This window comes from Maniola jurtina, chromosome 16 (assembly GCF_905333055.1).
Source record: "Maniola jurtina chromosome 16, ilManJurt1.1, whole genome shotgun sequence".
Lineage (NCBI taxonomy): Eukaryota > Metazoa > Arthropoda > Insecta > Lepidoptera > Nymphalidae > Maniola > Maniola jurtina.
In genome coordinates this window covers 2,557,399-2,578,216 of record NC_060044.1, presented here as the reverse complement: position 1 = coordinate 2,578,216, position 20,818 = coordinate 2,557,399, and the positions used below count along the sequence as shown (strand labels likewise).

The 20,818-nt window shown below is 36.6% G+C and overlaps 1 protein-coding gene across 7 annotated transcripts in view; it reads right to left on the bottom strand.

Moving 5' to 3' along the window:
• LOC123873264 (disheveled-associated activator of morphogenesis 1) overlaps positions 1-20,818 on the bottom strand; it is a 124,788-nt gene that overhangs the window by 47,205 nt on the left and 56,765 nt on the right. For all 7 annotated transcript variants that reach the window (XM_045918047.1, XM_045918046.1, XM_045918040.1 and 4 more), the window contains one exon: positions 909-1,067. In XM_045918047.1, coding sequence (XP_045774003.1) covers positions 909-956 — 48 coding nt within the window. In that variant the 5' untranslated portion in view covers positions 957-1,067. The remainder of the gene's footprint in view (positions 1-908; positions 1,068-20,818) is intronic.

Here is a 20,818-nt window from a genome sequence, read left to right as displayed (position 1 = left end):
ATGTTGCAACTAGCTGACCTGCCCCAGCTTCGCTTGTATGCGACCGACATACATAGCTCAAAGGATTAGCAAGCTGAAGTGGCAATGGGCTGGCTAGTCTGTTACAATTGTTCTGAAGTGGAGATCAAATACCAATAGGTAAACGCAGCGTAGGACGACCATCAGCTCGCTGGACCTATGACTTGAGGAAGGTAGCGGGAAGCAGATGGCTGAGGAAGGCGGAGGACCATGTTTGGTGACCAAACACGTTCCTCCGCCTTCCTCATACTTTAGTGGCGCGCTCTTAAAAAAGCCTATGTCCAGCAGTGAACGTATTCAGGATAATCTATTAGATTCTCCATAGACATAGCATTTGATGAATGTTGGTTATTAGGTATGGCGATTGCAATATTGATTGATTTAAAGATCAATTATTTTGGACCTAGCCCTAATCATCTTTCCGCTCTATTAATCTGTGATGAACTAACTCCGGATGTACGATTCTGGGCTCATCTATGTCAATGTGAAAAAGTTTAAGAAAACTGTAATAATTAATTGTATTCGATTTTAAAACTTTTTTCATTTCGTATGCGAACTTGAAAAGATGGCAGATTACTGTGGCACAAACTGCCAATGGCCATATCTCATAGCGAGGTGTGAGACAGAGGGCTATTTTATGGACGTCGCGCAAGGGGGGCACCGACGTGTGCATAAGAGATCCTGGAGCCTCCCAATATGCGCTGAGGGTGGCAACCGAGGCAGTTTTAGTATGTAAAAATCCTACGTAACCCGATGTCTTTCCCAGGACGTCAGGTATCTTAAGAAGATTTCCCTCCCGACAGCAAAAAAGGGCCTAGGGCTCAACGCCTCCGCTGACGCTTGCAGCTGTCGGGTCCTTGGACCTAAGTAGTATACAAAAACCAACTCACTTGTAAGCAGGGGCACATGGGCCAGCGCCGGCGCAGCGCGTGCGGCATCTTCTTGCGCGGCGGCTCGGGCTCCGCGGGCGCGTCGCCGCACGCCCAGCGCACGAGGCGCGCGCGCGCCGCCTCCGCCGCCTCCAGGCCGCGCGACCAATCGGGGAGACCCTGGAAACGAAACACTACTGTCAGAGCTTCAAGAAGAAGGGTCCTTTTGTCCTTAGACCTTGAACAAAACAGGTGAATTCGTCACGAATCATTTCGTGCGTAAACGCGTGCACATTGCGTCCAGAAAGAGCGTGCAACGCATGACAATCTGGGTATGATTAATTTCTGTATCCCGATATTTCTGCATTGTTCTTAGTTTATTCAAATAGGCACCTACTTAGAGTTCACTATGTTTTTGTGTTCATAGTTATGTAGCACAAGAATCACAAAAAGTGCATAAGTGCAGTGTTTGTAATAGTTTACATAGCATTCACCAGGAAAACGCGAAGGTTAAAGTCCAAAGATCCACTAAATTTCGAAACATAGAATGCACAAAAACGAGGTCACAAATAAGTAATTAATTATTACATTCAGAACACGCATATTTTATTGCATTATGCCAATTTGCATAGTAACGCTATTCCAATTGCTGGTGCAATAGAATGATGACAGAGTATTTTCAGTGAGGTATACGTTTGCAAAACAAAGTGTGTAATTTGTTTCACACCCGACTGAATATATGGAAAAAGACGATTTAATTTCATAAACCTGAGCAACTATTATGAACCTTCTCAAAATATTAATTTATATCATCCTCATTTAAGCATGTGGACGTCCACTGCTGGATATAGACCTTTCTCAATGAACGCCAGTAGATACGTCTAGAAACCTAACTAAGGATAGTTGTTCAAATGTATCACTAAGCTAACAAGATGAAACGAGTAGATAATCCACAAACTAAGTGTGATAGATTTTAGTGACACAGAAACAGAGAAGTAACTTTAAAACCAACTGTAAAATATCTGGTTTTAAAGACAAAACAAAAGAGCCGAAAATCATCATACTATTGCAAAAAGATGTGTACGCAAATATATTGAGAATATAACAGGATCTAGACATGTGAAGAATACGTTAAGTAATTCTGACTATGCGAACTAAACTGCAAATCACCTATTAAGACCGGAATTCATCCAAAAATAAACAATTTCTCCTACCTCTAATACCATACATAATTTAGAAAATGGATTTGTAAGTTGGGCGATATAACTAATACAAACATCACAAATACACGTGGAGGAAAAGCGAAAACGAATAAACTTTCTTCTGACGCAATCGGTTAAAAGGAAGTAGGTATTATATGACACGCTAATAGCTCTAACGATAAATGGCGTTAATAACCGTTGAGTTACTAGAGCGAAGTTAATGTTCCAAGTTCAGAATTTCTCGGATTTAGTTTTATAGTAGTAGTTCTTTTACCTAATATATCTAAAGTGCATGTAATTGTTATATGTATATTCCACGATAATTAATATGCAGTGGCTTGGTCCTGCTTTCCAAAATCTACCAAAAAAAACCTATTCAATCTGGCAAGCAGCATGGTCAAATCTACATTCTAGATATGAACAGCAGTTGCCAGTTAATAAGATGCTAACTAAACATCACTTTTTTACGTAGGATCTCTACCAGAGAATGAGGGTAGGGATGAATTGAACAAGTTAACAGATAATAAATTCTAGCTCAAACTACTAATAAATTAATATAAATCTCTAATTTGTATAACATAAACGCTCCATGTTCCAGCCAGCTGTATCGGGTTGACCTTTTTTAAAGTAATGAATCATTCATTATGCATATCACCTATTTTGAATAATGCATTTGATTTAAAGACTTTACTAGACGTTTTACATAATTATGCTATCGGAATAGGTGCCAAAATATGATAATTTGATATGAATATACCTTCATCAACATCTGAACTAATAAATACCTCACTTATCTTCTTTATAAATATTTACATACTGTTTTTGGTGACAGCAAATTGTTGATTACTGTCTCAATTAATGATAAGTAATGGTACTGATAAATGGAAAAATGAAGTTTCCCATAGTATGAATCGACCAATTTCAAATGAGGAATGTTGGTATCTCTACATTTCCATTTTCAACTAGTCTACTTAAAAATAGGGCTGATTTTAAAATAGCCAATCAATAAACTTTAAGTGCCGAATAAATTTAACATTTTAACGGATTTCTAGTACAAAAACCATCAAAACGTGAAATTTATTTCTCAGTTTGACATACTTGGCGATTGAAAAATCCTATAATGAACTGAGTAAATAAGCTTTCAAAAAAGTTAAGCTACTTAAAGATATTTCAAAAACTAAGCCAAATTGTGACTCAGGCCTATCAAACTCAGTGTCAAGTGTTCAATGGGACGGTTCCGAGTAATAAAATGCTCTTTGACAGCTATTTCCTGACACCGTTCCATAAATGCATAGTTCACGGTCAGTAGAGAAAGGGTTATCGACATTATTGCTCGATTCGATTCGCCTTGTTTGTAGTTTGATTTTGTAACACGTCTTGTTGTCTCATGATCTGCTATTGGTGTGGGTGTTTTGGTATGTGATGTGATGCAGATAGAAATTGATATCTGGCAATCGCCGACATATTCCAAACGAGATAACGCCCGCGAGACGTGACTTCAAGTCGTCCGCGTGGATTCAGGCTTTTAAAAATCCCGTAGGAACTATTTGATTTCCCAGGATATAAATGGCCTATGACCGTCCCTGAGATCTACCGGCACGATGCCACGTAGAAATCAATCAAAAGTACGAGTTTAATAAAACTTCCATAGTTCCATACCACCTCTAAGTTGGCTTGCGCCCATCATCACTCACCACCACCACTCGCAATCAAGGGCTAACTTGTAAAAGATAAAAAGCTATCTCGCCACCGAATTTCGCCAAAACGGGTGGGCCTTTAATTTCTGATTTGAACACGTAGGTAAAACAAAACAAATTCATTAACTTCAACGATTAGCATCACGTTTGGACTTTTGGTGTATCGATCACTGATGACAGCAGAACAAGCGTGTTTTACATAGCTTACAGGATTTCCACACACCAAACCCACATTTCAAGTAAACGGCTATAGGTGGAAACGTCATTGGTACACCGCAATCATCTGTTCCGATCTACGGCAATCGCTAAATGCCGATGTAAAGTTCAAGCGAACAATAGCGAACTAAGCTAGTGAGATTGTGTTGAAATCACTCCAGTGCGGTGAACCGTGTTTATCGAGGAATTGGGGCGGGATCTGAAGCTGAAGATCAAGTTGCTCAAAATGAACTTGATTGGGGAACTTAGTAGGTACCATGACTTACGAAAAAGCTAGTCCTCAGACTTCCAAATGGACTGTAAACTGAATTACCATTCCTAGAGCTGAAACTCAGAGCCGGAGAAAGCGGCTTAAAATTATGGGAGCAGATAATATGAGCCAATAAATAAGCTGCGATAGACGAACAGACAGAGCCGTACTATCAGTGTTTCATTTTTAGCATTTTGGTACAGGACCCTAAAAATTTAATACTCAAGATCACGAACAGTATGGGCTAGAATATGAGTCAAAAAGCGGACCCTACCTGCTCCAAGAAATTCCAAATAAATATTTTGTTGAAGACATCATTTGCCAGCGAATATAATGAACCACCACTTCAGCATTAGATTAAGTTAATAATATGAACAAAGTATTGAAATGCCATTGACAGAATATCATAATCTTTACTGTTGGCAGAAATAGAACAAAATTCACTTTCACCCAACTCGTATGTATCAGCACTATCAGCTCATCTCATACACCTCAGGCTAAGTACGTGATGTCCATAGCAAGGCCGACCCTCTAACATACTCCGCGCGATCAACCATCGTTCACGGTCAGAAGAAAGTGGTCACTCGGATGCATTGTTCTTACTTTGGCGTTAGCGCTTTCCACGCTCAATATGCTTTGATAATAACAAAGATTTTATATTGTTGATTATTTCAATTATTCTACACATCTTTGTGTTGTATAAACTATGGTTTTTTTCCTTTCAACTCGTCTTATTCTATTGATATGTCACCACAGTATCATAAAACGAAAGCAAAACTGTTAGTGTAGTGAGAGAAAAGTTGGATGGATTGAGGGGAAGGTAAATTGATATTTAATTGAATAGGTTGCGTTATCATATTATATTAATCACTTGCTAGGCAATGCTTGGAACTTCGTCCGTTCGCGCAATTAGGTTTTTTTAAGTCCCGTAGAAACTTTCGATTTCTTTCGATCTTTAACCATACTATACATCAAACAAATCTAATCGATCCCTTTATTCCTTGCGGTTCGGTTTGACTGGAGGACTAATAAACAAACAAAAACACTTTTGCATTTAATTATCCCTTATAGAGGAAGGTAGAAATGTTGCAAATAAAAATTGTAAGTAATTCTCACAATAAAAAATTCATACACTGTAAACTACAACTAAGCAAACTACATATTTCTAACAACTTTATTAAATAAGTTTAACTATTTATAACCTAATATGTGCATTGTATTATCAAAGCTACGATACAGATCTCAGATTTTCTTTTTTGTTTGTACCAAAAATTAACAAAGTAAAAATAAAAAAGATGAAAAGTGGATAGGGAAGCACTTGTCTGTAAAAGAGACCTCTGTCAGTGATCCCTGGCAGTGGGACGTTTTGTAAGTAGTAATATTAACCATCAGCCGCGATCAAAACCTATTTAAAAAGCCATAATATATTATTACAATATTTTCCTTCCCAGTATATTATAGTATGAATAGATGAATAGTTAATTTAATTAGTTACGGCGGCGACGTCGTTAAACTGAATAGTGTGTCATTAGGTCATTATCACTATGCGCATCACGACGCATCCACTATGGCCCGCCTGGCCACTTTAGACGATGACCATTCGGGCGAAAGTGAACTTGTAGGTACCTATACTTTGAGAAACTTTTAGATGACCTCCTTGGCGCAGTGGTGAGCACTGTGGTATATATATATACCTAGAAGGTCCAGGGTTCGATTCCTGGCAAGACAATTCGAATTCAAGATTTCCGCCTATTTCTTTGAAATTGGTTTAGGTCTGATCTTATTATTCAATTTGTAATATCCTAAAATACCTGGAGGTCCCTGACTGAACCTCAAACCTGCTATCTTCGAAACGGACTCTTCTAACCCTAATTCACAAAAGTTACAGTCAGTCACTCAGAACAATCACAAAAGGTGAAGATGATAGCTCATGAGATGGACAAACAGAGTGCGGGCTGCGATGAACGTCCCCTTATTATTTAACGTACACAAAAAACGTATATTATTATTTAACGCTCACAAAATAGGCATAGTCAGAGAGGATAGTAAAAACTACAGTGACGTCTAAGTATAACCATTCTCTCAAAAGCATAACGATGAAGAAGTAAAAAAAAAAGCTGTTATAATCACTCGAGCAGAGGTTCACTTCCAGGCCTTTAACTTTTCGGAACTATGCGCGTTTTGAACAAATTAACTTGCTTTAACTGTGAAGGAAAATATCATTAGGAAACCTGAAAGTTCTCCATCATGTTCTCAAAGGTGTGAAGGTCTATGAATCCGCACCTCTAAGCCCTTCCCTCTTAAGAGGAGGTGGGTTGCGTGATGATGATAGTAACAAAGACTTGAAGTCAAAGGACATAATTAACTAGACTGTTCTTTAATCTTGGCTACAGATGAAAACCTTGACACTATTGAGGTCTGCATACCAAAATTAATTAAATACTTATATAATATAATTCGAGACCTGAATTAACTACGAGACTTCGATAATAATACTTTATCAAACATCGATTTATTATAGTAGACACAAAATTATCATTTGCATAATGCTGAATTATAATATGAATAGATTTTAAAGCATAAAATTGTAAGTAAATTTTAGTAATTTTAATACAAATTTGAAGCGACACGAAATCTTTTAAAAACAGGAATTTAAATTACTATGCGAACAAAATCTATAAAAATACATTTCTAGTTCGAAAATTATGTTGAAAGAAAAAGTGATTTATGACAGATTGTAAATATCTTGATAAGTAACGTGTTCTTTCATTCAAACCAGCAGGACGATGAACGATGAAAGAACCCACGAGCTTAAAATAAACAAAAGTAAATTTAAAATAAACAAAACACTTATACAAAAGTCTTAAAGATTGCTACCCCTAAGCGGGCTGAGATGTCAATGGATAATCTCTAATGAGTCCCTGAATTAAATTCAGTAAAACAATGCCAATGAAACTTTTGGGACGAACCGCCAACAAATAACTCAGGTAGTTCAAGATTGAAATCACTGAATCCGGTTGGGTTCAAAGACTAGGTACAACGTACATTGTACATGCATTGAAATTGAATTGAAGACACGCAGAGAAGTGACAAATCGACGAGCACACCGCATTGAAAGTAAATAGCGACCGAAACACCTGCATTATTCATGACACAACAAGACAGAGAGGAAAATGTTAATAGAATAGATGAAAATACCTTTATAGCTGATATTACAATACGAATAGATTTTAAAACATTTATTGACTGTAAAGTGGTAAAATAATGGGGCAATAATAGAATAGATAGAATAACTGATTGATTGATTGAGAACAGTTACTGATTAATGTTTTTGCAATGTCGAGTACGACTTTAGAATAATAAGCAGTAATAAAAACCTCTAAGCATGTTTGGCTTTGGGCGAAAATGAAGACTACAATCTTGCAAGTGTCCTTTACTAGACCCTGGGACTCTACCGCGGTAGTTTGGCAGCTACAGTGTGGCGATCGCCTCTTATTGGTTGACGCTCGTTTTCTATTAGCTGCAATGCATTGTTGCAATAAGAATACCATAAATTCAGCCAATCACAACAATTGCGACTGTAATAATGATTGAAGCAGGTTTTCCGAAATCGACTAACTGAACCATTTTCATCTTGTTCATTATTTTAACGTACTATACTATAATGATAGGTTTATTTTCATCAGATAAAATCTTGCGAATCCACAAGACAGTAGATTGAAAATAGACAGTGACCGAACACTTGTATTATTCATGATAAACAAGACGAGAGGAAAATTTAAATAGAATAGATGAAAACACATTCAAAGATAATACAGATTCGTACAAAGTGGTAAAGCAGTTAAAGACTGAACAATAGAGAATTGTTGAGATTAATTTTTTCGGCAAACACTACTTTGAATAATTAAGAATGATAATATATTAAAGCCTGATGAATATAGTTTTAGAATAACTATAAGCAGCGTAACTGGAATAAGTAAAACAAGATTTTACCAATATTTTATGTACTTATTAAACCAGCATTATGACCACTTGGTAAGCACTAAATATGGCTAAGTTTTAAGGGAATTGTATACGTTTCAGACAAATTTTATACATTTCAATAGTTACAGACCAGCACCTAAATTAAAATAGTATATCACTAACAATATAATTCAAATATGTAATAACAATCGGTTAGGTCAGATTGGACAAGCAGCAGCCTGTTTATGAAAAAATTTTACTTAGAGAAGTATAATTTATGTAGGTATAGAAATTAGAATAGATATCATAAAAAAGAGTTAAAAGTTAAGAGATAAACATTTTAAATCGACATAATATAAAGCCTACCCGTAAAAAAAGAAATCAGATTAGGTAAGTAGATCCAAAAAGTAATCCAAACAATCTCAAAGTAGATCAATACAATATAGACGTGAACGTACAATCTAAAATTGATAAAGAGATATAATATTTGGAGCGCGTGCTCACAATCAATCAATGCCGGAACGATCACCGAACGTTACGTGCGAAGCGGAAACAAAAACCGGATCTATAGTCTATGGACGGTTGCATCACTTTACGCTGACCCCAATTATTATACTAATTGACATTTCTTGTTACATTACGCTGACCGGTCGGTCTATTTTCTCTAACCCACTGAAATGGACATAATATTATACAAGTACGCTGGAAATTTTGTGCCAAACAAAATGATAGTTGCTTTTTGTGACGATTCAAAAAGCCCCAACGAGCGTACCGGGAATTAAAATTGACATTTCGTGACGTTGACAATGGTTGTTGACATAATATTGACAGATGTCTCATCACTAACATTTAGTTCCGAATACGCTCGCATGACGCTCCCTGCTGCTATCAGCGCCAAAATGGCGACAAACAAATTGCTTCAAAAAGTCGGTGATAGCAAGTCTAGCGTACTTATATTAGTAGAGGTCAGTACTCTTTTCTATTACAAAATTAATGACATTTAGAAAAAAGAAACTGCATTATCAGAGTAAACTACTATTGAGAAAAACTTTGAGATATTTTTTGAACAGGCAGCTAGAAAACTTATCATTAACATTATTATACGCAGAAATTACTATTGCTTGATTTCTGAAAATTGATCTACACTAGGAAGGACTTCTGGCAGTGATCAATCAGGTAGTGTACCTACTAACTAGTTGGCAACCTTCAAATAAAATAGTGCAAGTCGAGAAGCCTACACCAGTAATCAATCATTTTCGTTCCTTGTTTAAAACCTCAAAAAAATCTGTTTTTTTAACCGACTTTCAAAAAGGAGGTGGTTCTCAATTTAGCCCATATCTTTTTTATAACAAATATGTAGTAGATTTCAAGTTTGTCTGTGTATTCGTTGATAATTTCTGAACTGCTTAGAGGATTTTACGAGTATAATACGGTTTTCACCATCTTTTAGTGCCTTTTGGAGGTTTATATGCAGGTATAGTAAAATATTTTAGTCTATAATTACTTACTACTTGTGCGAACTTGTTGTGAGTCATAGAGTGAGATAAACTATACGAATTCGGTCATGCTTACTCAAAAATGTCTTTAAAGATTTCGTTAAGTTTCTTACTGCTATTTGAGGTTAAGTGGTCTTCAGATAAATTGTTTACAAACGTTTTTGCTTATAATCATCGCAAGTCCACATAAACTGATGAATCATTGCAAATATTACTACATGAGCAACCGTTTAAGATGAAATAGTAGCATTAAAAGTAAATGAGAATCTTGGTTATGAAAACATACAACTTCTTTATTAGCAAATAGCGGTGTCCACACAAACCACTGCTCGTACTGAAGCCTCGCGAGCTAAATATGAATTTGCCTCAGAGTCAAAATAAAAAACTGTAAATCATGGATTTCATGTAAGAAAATGTAGGTTTGTCGCTTGTGCTGGTTCTAATCTAAAAGTTGTTTGGGTGCCCATTGCCTCGGCTAAGAAGTATTCCATACCGATCAAATATTTGCCTCGCGAGGCTACCATGCGAGACAATGCGTTTGATGTGGGCAAGGGAATATATGCTTTCATACCAAGTCATATTATATTAAGGTAGACATTTATATGTAAATTAAAATTTCACTTTCGATTGCATATGGCATCCATTACTCCAAGTGGGATATGTAAAATGACCGTGCCGTGAAAATAATGAGTAATTAACAAAGGTGTTCAAAAGGTTCGAGCCTAATAGGAGATTTCTATTTTTTAATTATATAGATGTAACTTTTGCCAGTATATAATGAATTCGGATTTATGGTAAACTAGATGAAGCTTATTTTTTATTTTTAAAGTTCAGTAAATAAAGGTCTTTGTTGGGCGAAACCCACGATTTTTTAAAAAATCCGTGAAAATTCTTTGATTTTCCGGGACAAAAAGTAGCATATGACCGTGTATACCGTCCGTCTATGTCGATGCAGTATTTCTGTTTCATCCAAATCGGTTAAAACGGATGGGCCGCGAAAAAGTAGCAGATAGACAATTTTGCATTTGTAATATTAGTATGGATTGACTGAATTCAAATGGATTAATAGAAGCAATAGATATATTTGCAATACACAAGGATTCGAGAGTAAGGGTTTTTGTCAACAATACTATTGGCCAAACGGCCTAGAAATAAGTAAATGCGCGCTGAATATTAAAATAAGGGCCGAAAGTACAGTTCGACCTTCGTTTATTATTCGTTAGGAAAAGTAGAATTTGATCTTAGCAAATTCCAAAGTAGGTAGGTACTAAGTATAGTTCGATATAAAATCTTGTGTCTACAGAGATGGGTACTATAATACTCTAATACCGTCCCTTTTCTAAAAAGCGGCCATCTTCAAAAATTAGTTTTTTCATCACCACCTATGTTACCATAACATACGTTTTTTGTTTTCTAAATAAAAATGTTTCTAAATAAAAATGCTAAGTAGGCCCAAGGTTTTAACTTTGATTCCACGTAAAAATTTATGACATTATTTTTTTTAGTAACTTTCGCTGTCACAACTTAGCACTTCGTTATTTAATCTCAAAGAAAGGTCACGATTTCCACACCTTTTCCTCACTACGGAAGCTTTTAGAATCAGCCATTAAAATAATTATAAATAATTCGTTCTTGACATTTAATTGACTGGAAGAAAATCGCATTATATTTTAAACATTACACAATACTGACTTTCTCTGACCCATCTTATGACAAGTTACCAGTTGAGATATTTACCACAATTACCGATTCGTAGATCTCAACTCAAAGGTCACACAAAACTCACATTTTTCCTCGCAACCAGGGCTGCCCATCGTCCGGCTTTAGTCGTACACGTTCGACTTTTTACGGCAATGTTCGCACAAACATGCCCAAACTGCGGCTTTCCTCAGCGATGCATCGCACAGTGGTCGCACATGACGGCTGCAATGCGAGCAAAGCAATGCGGAATAGTATACCGATCACGCGCGTATTATTTTTTAAATATAGGAAAAATTGGCTGACTGGCTGATCAATCAACGCACAGCTCGAACTACTGGACGGATCAGGTTGAAATTTAGCATGCAGGTTATTATAACGTAGGTAGAAATCCGCTGAAAAAGGGTTTTTTGAAAATTTAACATAGGGGTTTGAAATTTGTGTTGTCCACGCGAACGAAAACACGGGCATAAAGTAGTTTTAGTATAAAAGTTGTGTTTAACTTTAAAAGGCATGTCCTACTTAAAAAAAGATATTAGTTTTTAGTGCAAAATGTCCGGCCTAAAATAGCTTTCGTATTTTAGGGTCTGACAACCCTATTGGCAGCGGATGTATCACAGTTTTGTAACAATAATGAGACAGATAAGAGACTCTTCACACGCACATTTACGTAAGACAACTCTCGGTTTCTGTAACAATGTGAAAATTGTTGCTAATCAAACAAATGTAAGAGGAGTCTTTTCTCACGAACGCTGTGTGGTCTTTGAGGAGCGTAACAACGGAAAGTTTAAAGACTACTCACGATATTGATACTGGACTGGACTGCTCATTCCCATTTAGTGAGCCACTTTATCCAAGTACAAAAAGTGCCACGAATAAAGAGGGTTTAAATTTTTGCCGAGCGAAGACGAGGGCAGTCGCTAGTCCATACTAATATTATAAATGCGAAAGTGTGTCTGTTTATCTGTCTGTCTGCCAGCTTTTCATGGCTCAACAGGTTAACCGATTTTGATGAAATTTGGTACAGAGTTAGCATATATCCCGGGGATAGACATACGAGTAGATAGGCTTTTTTAGTCTGGAAAATCAAAGAGTCCCCACGAGAGTCTTAAAGGCCCGCCGGTTTAATCGATTTATATTAAACTTGGTACAGAGGTAGCTTGCGTCGCGGAAATTGACACAGGCAACTTTTTACCTTGGAAAAGCAAAGAGTTCCCACGGAAATTTTGAAAACCTAAATCCACGCGGACGAAGTTACGGGAATCATAGTACTTAATACAAGTGTAAATTAAAAAATTTCAACACCCCCGACAAGTGAAGTTTACAGTAACTAGAAAAGAGCTGATAACTTTCAAACGGCTGAACCGATTTTCTTGGACAATTCCGCGCCTACGATCCAAAGTATTGAGTTTTCCAAAACATCATTTTCAAATAAACAATTATGTATCTAGGCAACGTCCATCTTCACAGCTTGACATTTGTCAATTGACACTTGAATATTATGAACCTAACGGTTATCTAACCTTCTTTTCTACAAGAAAACTAGAAAAGAGCTGATAACTTTTAAACGGCTGAACCAATTTTTTTGCATTATAGCTAAGAACACTCTCGATCAAGCCACCTTTCAAACAAAAAAAAGTAAATTAAAATCGGTTCATTCGTTTAGGCGCTACGATGCCACAGACAGATACACAGATACACAGACACACAGATACACAGATACACACGTCAAACTTATAACACCCCTCTTTTTGGGTCGGGGGTTAAAAATGTCAATGAACATTGAAACTTTGAATATTTTTTAACGTTTGAAAGCAGTTCATCAAAGACATATTACATTCGTTTCACCGGCTTCACCCTTGTTTTGCCGGAAACAATTAGGTTTCATTTCCTTCAAATGCTTAAGCAAGTAAGAACGCTACATAAGTGTTCCATTTAATTTCTTTAACTCGACAGGATAGGATGTAGAACTAGAAATATGCCACTTTCGGTTTGTTAAACTACTATTTTCTTTAGATAATCATCATGATTCATGATCAACCAACCGTCGGCTCACTACCGAGCACGGGTCTCTTTTCAGAATGAGAAGAGTTTGGTCACAACCTAAATTCAAATTCAAAATATTTTTATTCAATTAGACTTTTACAAGTTCTTTCGAATCGTTAAAAGCATCTAGGTACCACTGGTTCGGGATGCCTTGCCTACCGAGAAGAACCAGCAAGAAACTCGGCGGTTGCTCTTTTCAATATTAAATCAAGGGCGGGTTACCAGACTTCACCCACGTTTGAGAACATTATGAAGAACTCTCAGGCATGCAGGTTTCCTCACGGTGTTTTTCTTGATATTTAATTGCATAAAATGCACATATGTAGTTCAATAGCATAAGCCTCAATAGATCAACGGTTATAAAGAGCGGACTGAAAACCGAAAGGTCGGAGGTTAAACCCCACCCGTTGCACTATTGTCGTACCCACTCCTAGCACAAGCTTAACGCACATGGAGAAGAAAGGGGAATGTTAGTCATAATTAAAATGACTCAGCCCGGAATTGAGCCCGACCTGCCGAATACGAGACGGACATCTTAACCACTAGGCTATCACCGAAGCCATATGCAATAACTTAAATGTTACATAATTGAAATAAAAACCGAATTAAGTAAGTAACTAATACGAGTACATCGGTATAGGATGAAAGATAATATCTTTTACTTAAATATATAACAATCATAACAAAACTTAACCCTGAGTCTTAGCTAGAGCCTACAGGAAATGGTTAAGACTACATTCTCATCTGAAGGTAACCTCTTTAACTAGTGCGTTAATTAACATATCAATCACAGTCGGTTAAGTACCACTTATTGTAAAAGCCTGAATTAGGTAACTATTGCAACTCGATGTCACGGATTAACTCTAAAAGCAATCATGTACTAATCACAAAAACTACTTGAATGGCATTTACGAGAGGTTAGTCAGACTCGGATACATCATACAATGTGTAAAAGTTAACCTTGGGATTATTTATTAGAGATTATTAAAGGTGCAGAACAATATCTTGAACTAACAAAAATTAAGGGTAAATAAAGCTCGATTTTTAATAATAATCTATACATATAATAAAATTGTAGAAAAGTGGTGTCTGTACAATGGAAATATATAAAAAAAAGTAGTAGGGGTTGTTATTATATCGATGCCGAACCCGAAATTGTAATTAATTTTTTTTTTGTCTGTTTGTCTGTGTGTTTGTGCACGCTAATATCAGAAACGGCTTATTCGATTTAGATAGGGTTTTCACTAATATATTGTAGTAAGCTTCACTTAACATTTAGTGTTTATTTCATGTCAATCGGTTCATAAATAAAAAAGTTATGTCAATTTAAAGAATCACGGCGGAGCCGCGCCGCTGCCATAAGGAATGCTGCCCGAAAAGTCACTATTCCACGCGAACGAAGTCGCGGGCACAGCTAGTCTATACTAATAAATAAAATTGGAGTGTCTGTCTGTAATTTCGAAATAACTACCTCATATTAAGCTCATATGGTTATTTGAACGATACCATAACTGAATCAAACGTTTTTAAAATTTTTGTCTGTCTGTCTGTCTGTCTGTCTGTCTGTCTGTCTGTCTGTCTGTTTGAAAAGGCTAATCTTTGGAATGGCTGAACCGATTTTGACGGGACTTTCACAGGCAAGTAGAGGATTGACCAGGGCGTAAAATAGGCTACTTTTTTAACCGACTTTTAAAAAGGGAGTTGTGTTTTTCTACCTATGTACACCGAAATCTCCGAGATTTCTGAACCGATTTGCGTCATTTCTTTTTTAATCGATAGAGGAACTTTGCGACATTGTTTCATAAAAAATTTGGAGTCCAACTCCTCAATCCTGATGCTGCAGGGGATCTGACCAATCCACGCGGGCGAAGCTGCGGGCATCAGCTAGTCCTTAATAAGAATATAGTTTCTTTGACCGTAATAATCTTTTCTTGTAGTTAATCATATTTTAGTGAATGTTTGTATTGATCATTCCATTTTTGTTGTTGCTGTTATTTTATTCTTTACTAGTGGATGCCCGCAGCTTCGCCCGCGTGGATTTTGGTTTTTTAAAATCCCGTAGGAACTCTTTGATTTTCTGGGATAAAACGTAGCCTATGTCCTTCCTCGGGATGTATCCCAAGTCTGTACCAAATTTCATTAAAATCGATTCAGCGGTTGGGCCGTGGAAACGTAGCAGACAGACAGACAGACACACTTTCACATTTATAATATTATTAGTAAATTAGTAATTAGTAATATTAGTATGGATTGTTTCTATTAATAACTAGTCTAATTTATTTGTATAACCGATAAAGTGTCGATCGTGCCAAAAAAGTGGGTAACGGAGTTGATTTTGTTTGTTATACAGTGATATAATATCATCGATGTATAATATCAATTAATTTATTGCTGATGCAATTAAAATAATAAAATTAATTCGCGCAACGGTGATAATATGCATATCTGGTATATCTACTCTAATTTCTAATGCTAATCATATGAAAGTTTGTTTCCAGTCAACTTGTGTTTATCAATGCTTGTGTTATATTAACTAGTGCTACAAGTGTAAATTAAAAATTTTCAACACCCCCGACAAATCATTTTCAAATAAATAATTATGTATATCTAGGCAACGTCCATCTTGACAGCTTGACATTTGTCAATTGACACTTGAATATTATGAACCTAAGGGTTATATCTAACCTTCTTTTCTACAAGAAAACTAGAAAATAGCTGATAACTTTTAAACGGCTGAACCAATTTTTTTGGATTATAGCTAAGAACACTCTCGATCAAGCCACCTTTCAAACAAAAAAAAGTAAATTAAAATCGGTTCATTCGTTTAGGCGCTACGATGCCACAGACAGATACACAGATACACAGATACACAGACACACAGATACACAGATACACAGATACACACGTCAAACTTATAACACCCCTCTTTTGGGTCGGGGGTTAAAAATAGAAAACTTACCATCTGAAAATCACACGATATATTATGATAAGAAAAAATTATTATTAATCCTAGATAAACATATATAATGCATACTTCCGCACTAATATTGTAAATATGAAATTTAACACAGATTTGGTAATGGGAATAATTGATGAATTCGAGACTCGGATACTTTCAGTAATGAAGGAAAAGATAGATAAGAAAAATTATATTATCAAGAAATAATATAAACTCAGAAACCGCAGAATTTACAAACTAGCATTTCAGAACTATAAACGCAAAGATTTTATATGAAATACACAAAACATTTCACATGAAATACACAAGTGAGGGAGAGATAAATGAAATTCTATGCACCCCAATTCCCCCATACCCTCCTATACAAAGATGGCAGACATATAGAAAGGCCTTTGTTGAGGGAATGCCTGAAACTTGCCCCGGAATAAAGACAAAAAAAAAATGAAAGAGTCAGCATTTTTCGTACCCCACATAGAACGAATGAATCAAAACGTAAGAGTGTGGACACTTGAGGCAGAAAAGTTATGTTTATTTTTGAGATTTCCAAAGAAAAGAGGCTATGGAATAAGAGGCTATAGAGGAGAGGGAGGGGAAGGAGAGGGACAAATTCACGTATAAATTCGAAAAGAAATTCTTTTGTAAAGCATCAAGTAAAATCTGATATCATACTAATATTATAAAGGAGAAAGTTTGTATGTGTGTGTGTGTGTGTGTATGTTTGTTACTCCTTCACGCAAAAACTACTGGACGGATTGGGCTGAAATTAAGAATGGCAATAGATTATACCCTGGATTAGCACATAGGCTACTTTTATCCCGGAAAATAAAAGAGTTCCCACGGGAATTTTAAAAAACCTACATCCACACGAACGAAGTCGCGGGTATCAGCTAGTCCAGCATAAAGTTGTAAGTAAGCAAAACGCATTGCAGTCCGCAATTTTTGTTCGGTATGGCCCGTCTAGTGTGTGTTATTACATATTTTATATTCGATATTATATAGAGATCCTTAGAGGTCATTGTGTAAATATTATATATGAAGTCTGACTGACTGACTGATGTATCAACGCACAGCTGGACGGAGTTGTTTGGTATGCAGGTAGCTTTTATGACGTTGACATCCGCTCAAAAGGATATTTGAAAATTCAACTCCTAAGAGGGTGAAATAGCGGTTTGAAATTTGTGTACTCCTCGCTGTAAATAACTAGATAGGATTACTACATCAGAAAATATGTTAATTTACATCATAAATCATAAACAGTTCATTGACACATTAACTGAGCGTCAAATGCGGTAGATGTATGTAATCTACGTAATTTACGTAATTACGGCCTTTGACATCGTAATGCGTTAGGTAATATTCGCCATCCATGTCAGTATGCATATTGGTTGGTGCAAATGCAAATAACACTTCATTAGTATTAGGAGACAAGCAAATTACTATGTGGGTATATCTACTTATAAAAGGATTGAACTAGAATAATACTACTTATTAGGCCATAGATGGCCATAGGCTAGATTAGTAGCCATAAATCCGCCATTACGTAATGAAGTTTTATGGTAGGAGAAAAAATTTGTATGCAAAGGATTATTATGTACTTACGAGTATTTTATTAACCCCCGAACCCAAAAGGGGGGTGTTGTAAGTTTGACGTGTGTATCTGTGTATCTGTCTGTGGCATCGTAGCTCCTAAACGAATGATCCGATTTTAGTTTAGTTTTTTTTTGTTTGAAAGGGAACTTGATCGAGAGTGTTCTTAGCTATAATACCAGTGGTAGATGCTTTTGACGATTCGAAAGAACTTGTAAAAGTCTAATTGAATAAAAACATCTTGAATTTGAATTTGAATTTGAATTTGAATCGAGGAAAATCAGTTCAGCCGTTTGAAAGTTATCAGCTCTTTTCTAGTTTTTTTATAGAGGTTTTTGTGTCGGGGGTTTTCAAATTTTGAGTTATGTGGTTAGTTTGTCCTAGGAGAGGTGGGAGGAGGTCCAGACAGTTGGCCAGATATAGGGTTCGATCCATTAATATATTAAGCGGAAGATAATTGTATCTATGTCCTTGCATTTACCATAAATGGTTGACCATTCCTATTTGCGTGCTATAGTAGATACGAGTTACTAGATATTCACTCACGTATTCTCGTGCAACGTCCGTCGCCTATCTTTAAGGGCTTGGACAGACACAAAATGGAACGGAAGCGACAAGCGACTACCGTGTAAGTTTATTTTATACACAAAAATATATAAAATGAAAAGTCATGACTCACTGATTCGTCAACGCCCAGCCCAAACCCATGCACCTAGAAAGCTGAAATTTTGCACTGAGAGAATTTTGCCTTCTATAATGTAGACTGGACAACTGAATTCCCACGGGATAGAGAATAAGAGAATTTACTCACTGATTCGTCAACGCCCAGCCCAAACCCATGCACCTAGAAAGCTGAAATTTTGCACTGAGAGAATTTTGCTTTCTATAATGTAGACTGGACAACTGAATTCCCACGGGATAGGGAATAAGAGAATTTACTCACTAATTCGTCAACGCCTAGCCCAAACCCATGCACCTAGAAAGCTGAAATTTTGCACTGAGAGAATTTTGAATGTAGACTGGACAACAGAATTCCCACGAGATAGGGAATAAGAGAATTTCTATTTTTTCCGAGCGAAACCGGTTATGTGGGATTGTCTTCCTATCGTGCACCTGTATTAGGAACCTTTGATTAGGAGGAACATTTACACTTCGTCACGTTTTCTCATCATCTTCGCCGTTGCGCATATCTGTCCAAGCCTTGAGTCCACAGTGGTGACGTGTGTGTCTGTGTGACACTCGAACGGTTGCGCCCGCTCCACTTGGGCCGTTTCCGCATGCTTCAGAACAGCTATGTCATACTTCGAGACACTGGCTTCATTGACAATCGCAATTGATCTGACGAGCGCTCCGTGTGAGGAGACAACTCGTTTGTTCCCACATAACTTGAATACATTAATTCTGTTTGGTTTATTGGTCTGTTTCTGATATAAACTTGTTTTCACTTTCAATTTTTTTAACACTGCTTTCTTCCTTTCGTCATTTTTTATTTTCTTCTTCTTAATAAGATGGCTTTAATAATGGCTTCGATAAGCTGGGGTTGCCTTGCTTTTTCAAGATTGGCACCTGTTTTAAGGTGTATCCTGCTATTCCATCACTAGTAACTTATACATATTTCAAACTAGCTTCGCCCGCGACTTCGTCCGCGTGGATTTAGGTTTTTCGAAATCCCGTGGGAACTCTTTGATTTTCCGGGATAAAAAGTAGCCTATGTGCTAATCCAGGATACTATCTAACTCCATTCCGAGTTTCAGCCAAATCCGTCCATTGGTTTTAGCGTGAAGGAGTAACAAACAAGGAGTGATAAATTTTATTCAATCAGAAATATAACGAGAATTTCAGATCTTAGTTTACACATTCCATTTGATGCAACTGCATAATATGATAAAAGATACGAACACATACCACGAAGATGTATTACTTACTACCTACCAATACTAGAATGTAACGTAATTCATTTCAACACAAAACGGTATGCAGTACTACCGGTAAGGTACGAACCAATAAAGCCATATACGCACAGAAAGATGCAGTTTCTACGAAAGAATGCAACAACACAAATAAAGCAAGTGATAAAACATCGCGATAGCACATGACCGTCAGAAAAAGATAAATATCTTTTTATCTGAATACAAAATTTTCCAGTGATTCAGAGCGCAAACACCCTTTTATTGCGTTCACTAACAGAGCTAGTGTAATTTTTTGAATGACTAAACTGAAAATCGTAAACATATTACATACCTAGTTTGAATATATTATGAAGAGAAGAAAAACACAAAGGTAACAATGTTCTTAAATCTATTGTAAAGAAACATAAGCTTTAAACGAAACAGTCATAAATACACGACTACAAGGCATAAAATAATGAAAAAGTTATATTAAGTTCTACTTCTAGTATGAGGAAAGTGTGCTCAATAGCACAATAGAGGAATAAATTTAAGTGTGAACACCTGCCCAAAGAGAAGAAAATGTGCTGAGTCGCATTTCAGGTTTCATCATCATCATCATCATCATCACTAGCCTGTGGACGTCCACTGCTGGACATAGACCTTCCCTAAAGAGCGCCATCACACCCGGTTCTCAGCCTTCCTCATCCAGCCACTTCCCGCCAGCCGCTAAATATCATCGGCCCATCGTGCTAGAGGGCGTCCCCCGTTAAATAATAAAGACAACACCGTTTATTCCAGACTTGATTTAACTTATTAAATTATAATCAAATACAACTTCCGAAAACAAAACAAGTGTAAATTAAAAATTTATAACACCCCCGACAAGTGAAAGTTACAGTAAGTAGCAAAGAGCTGATTTTCAAACAGC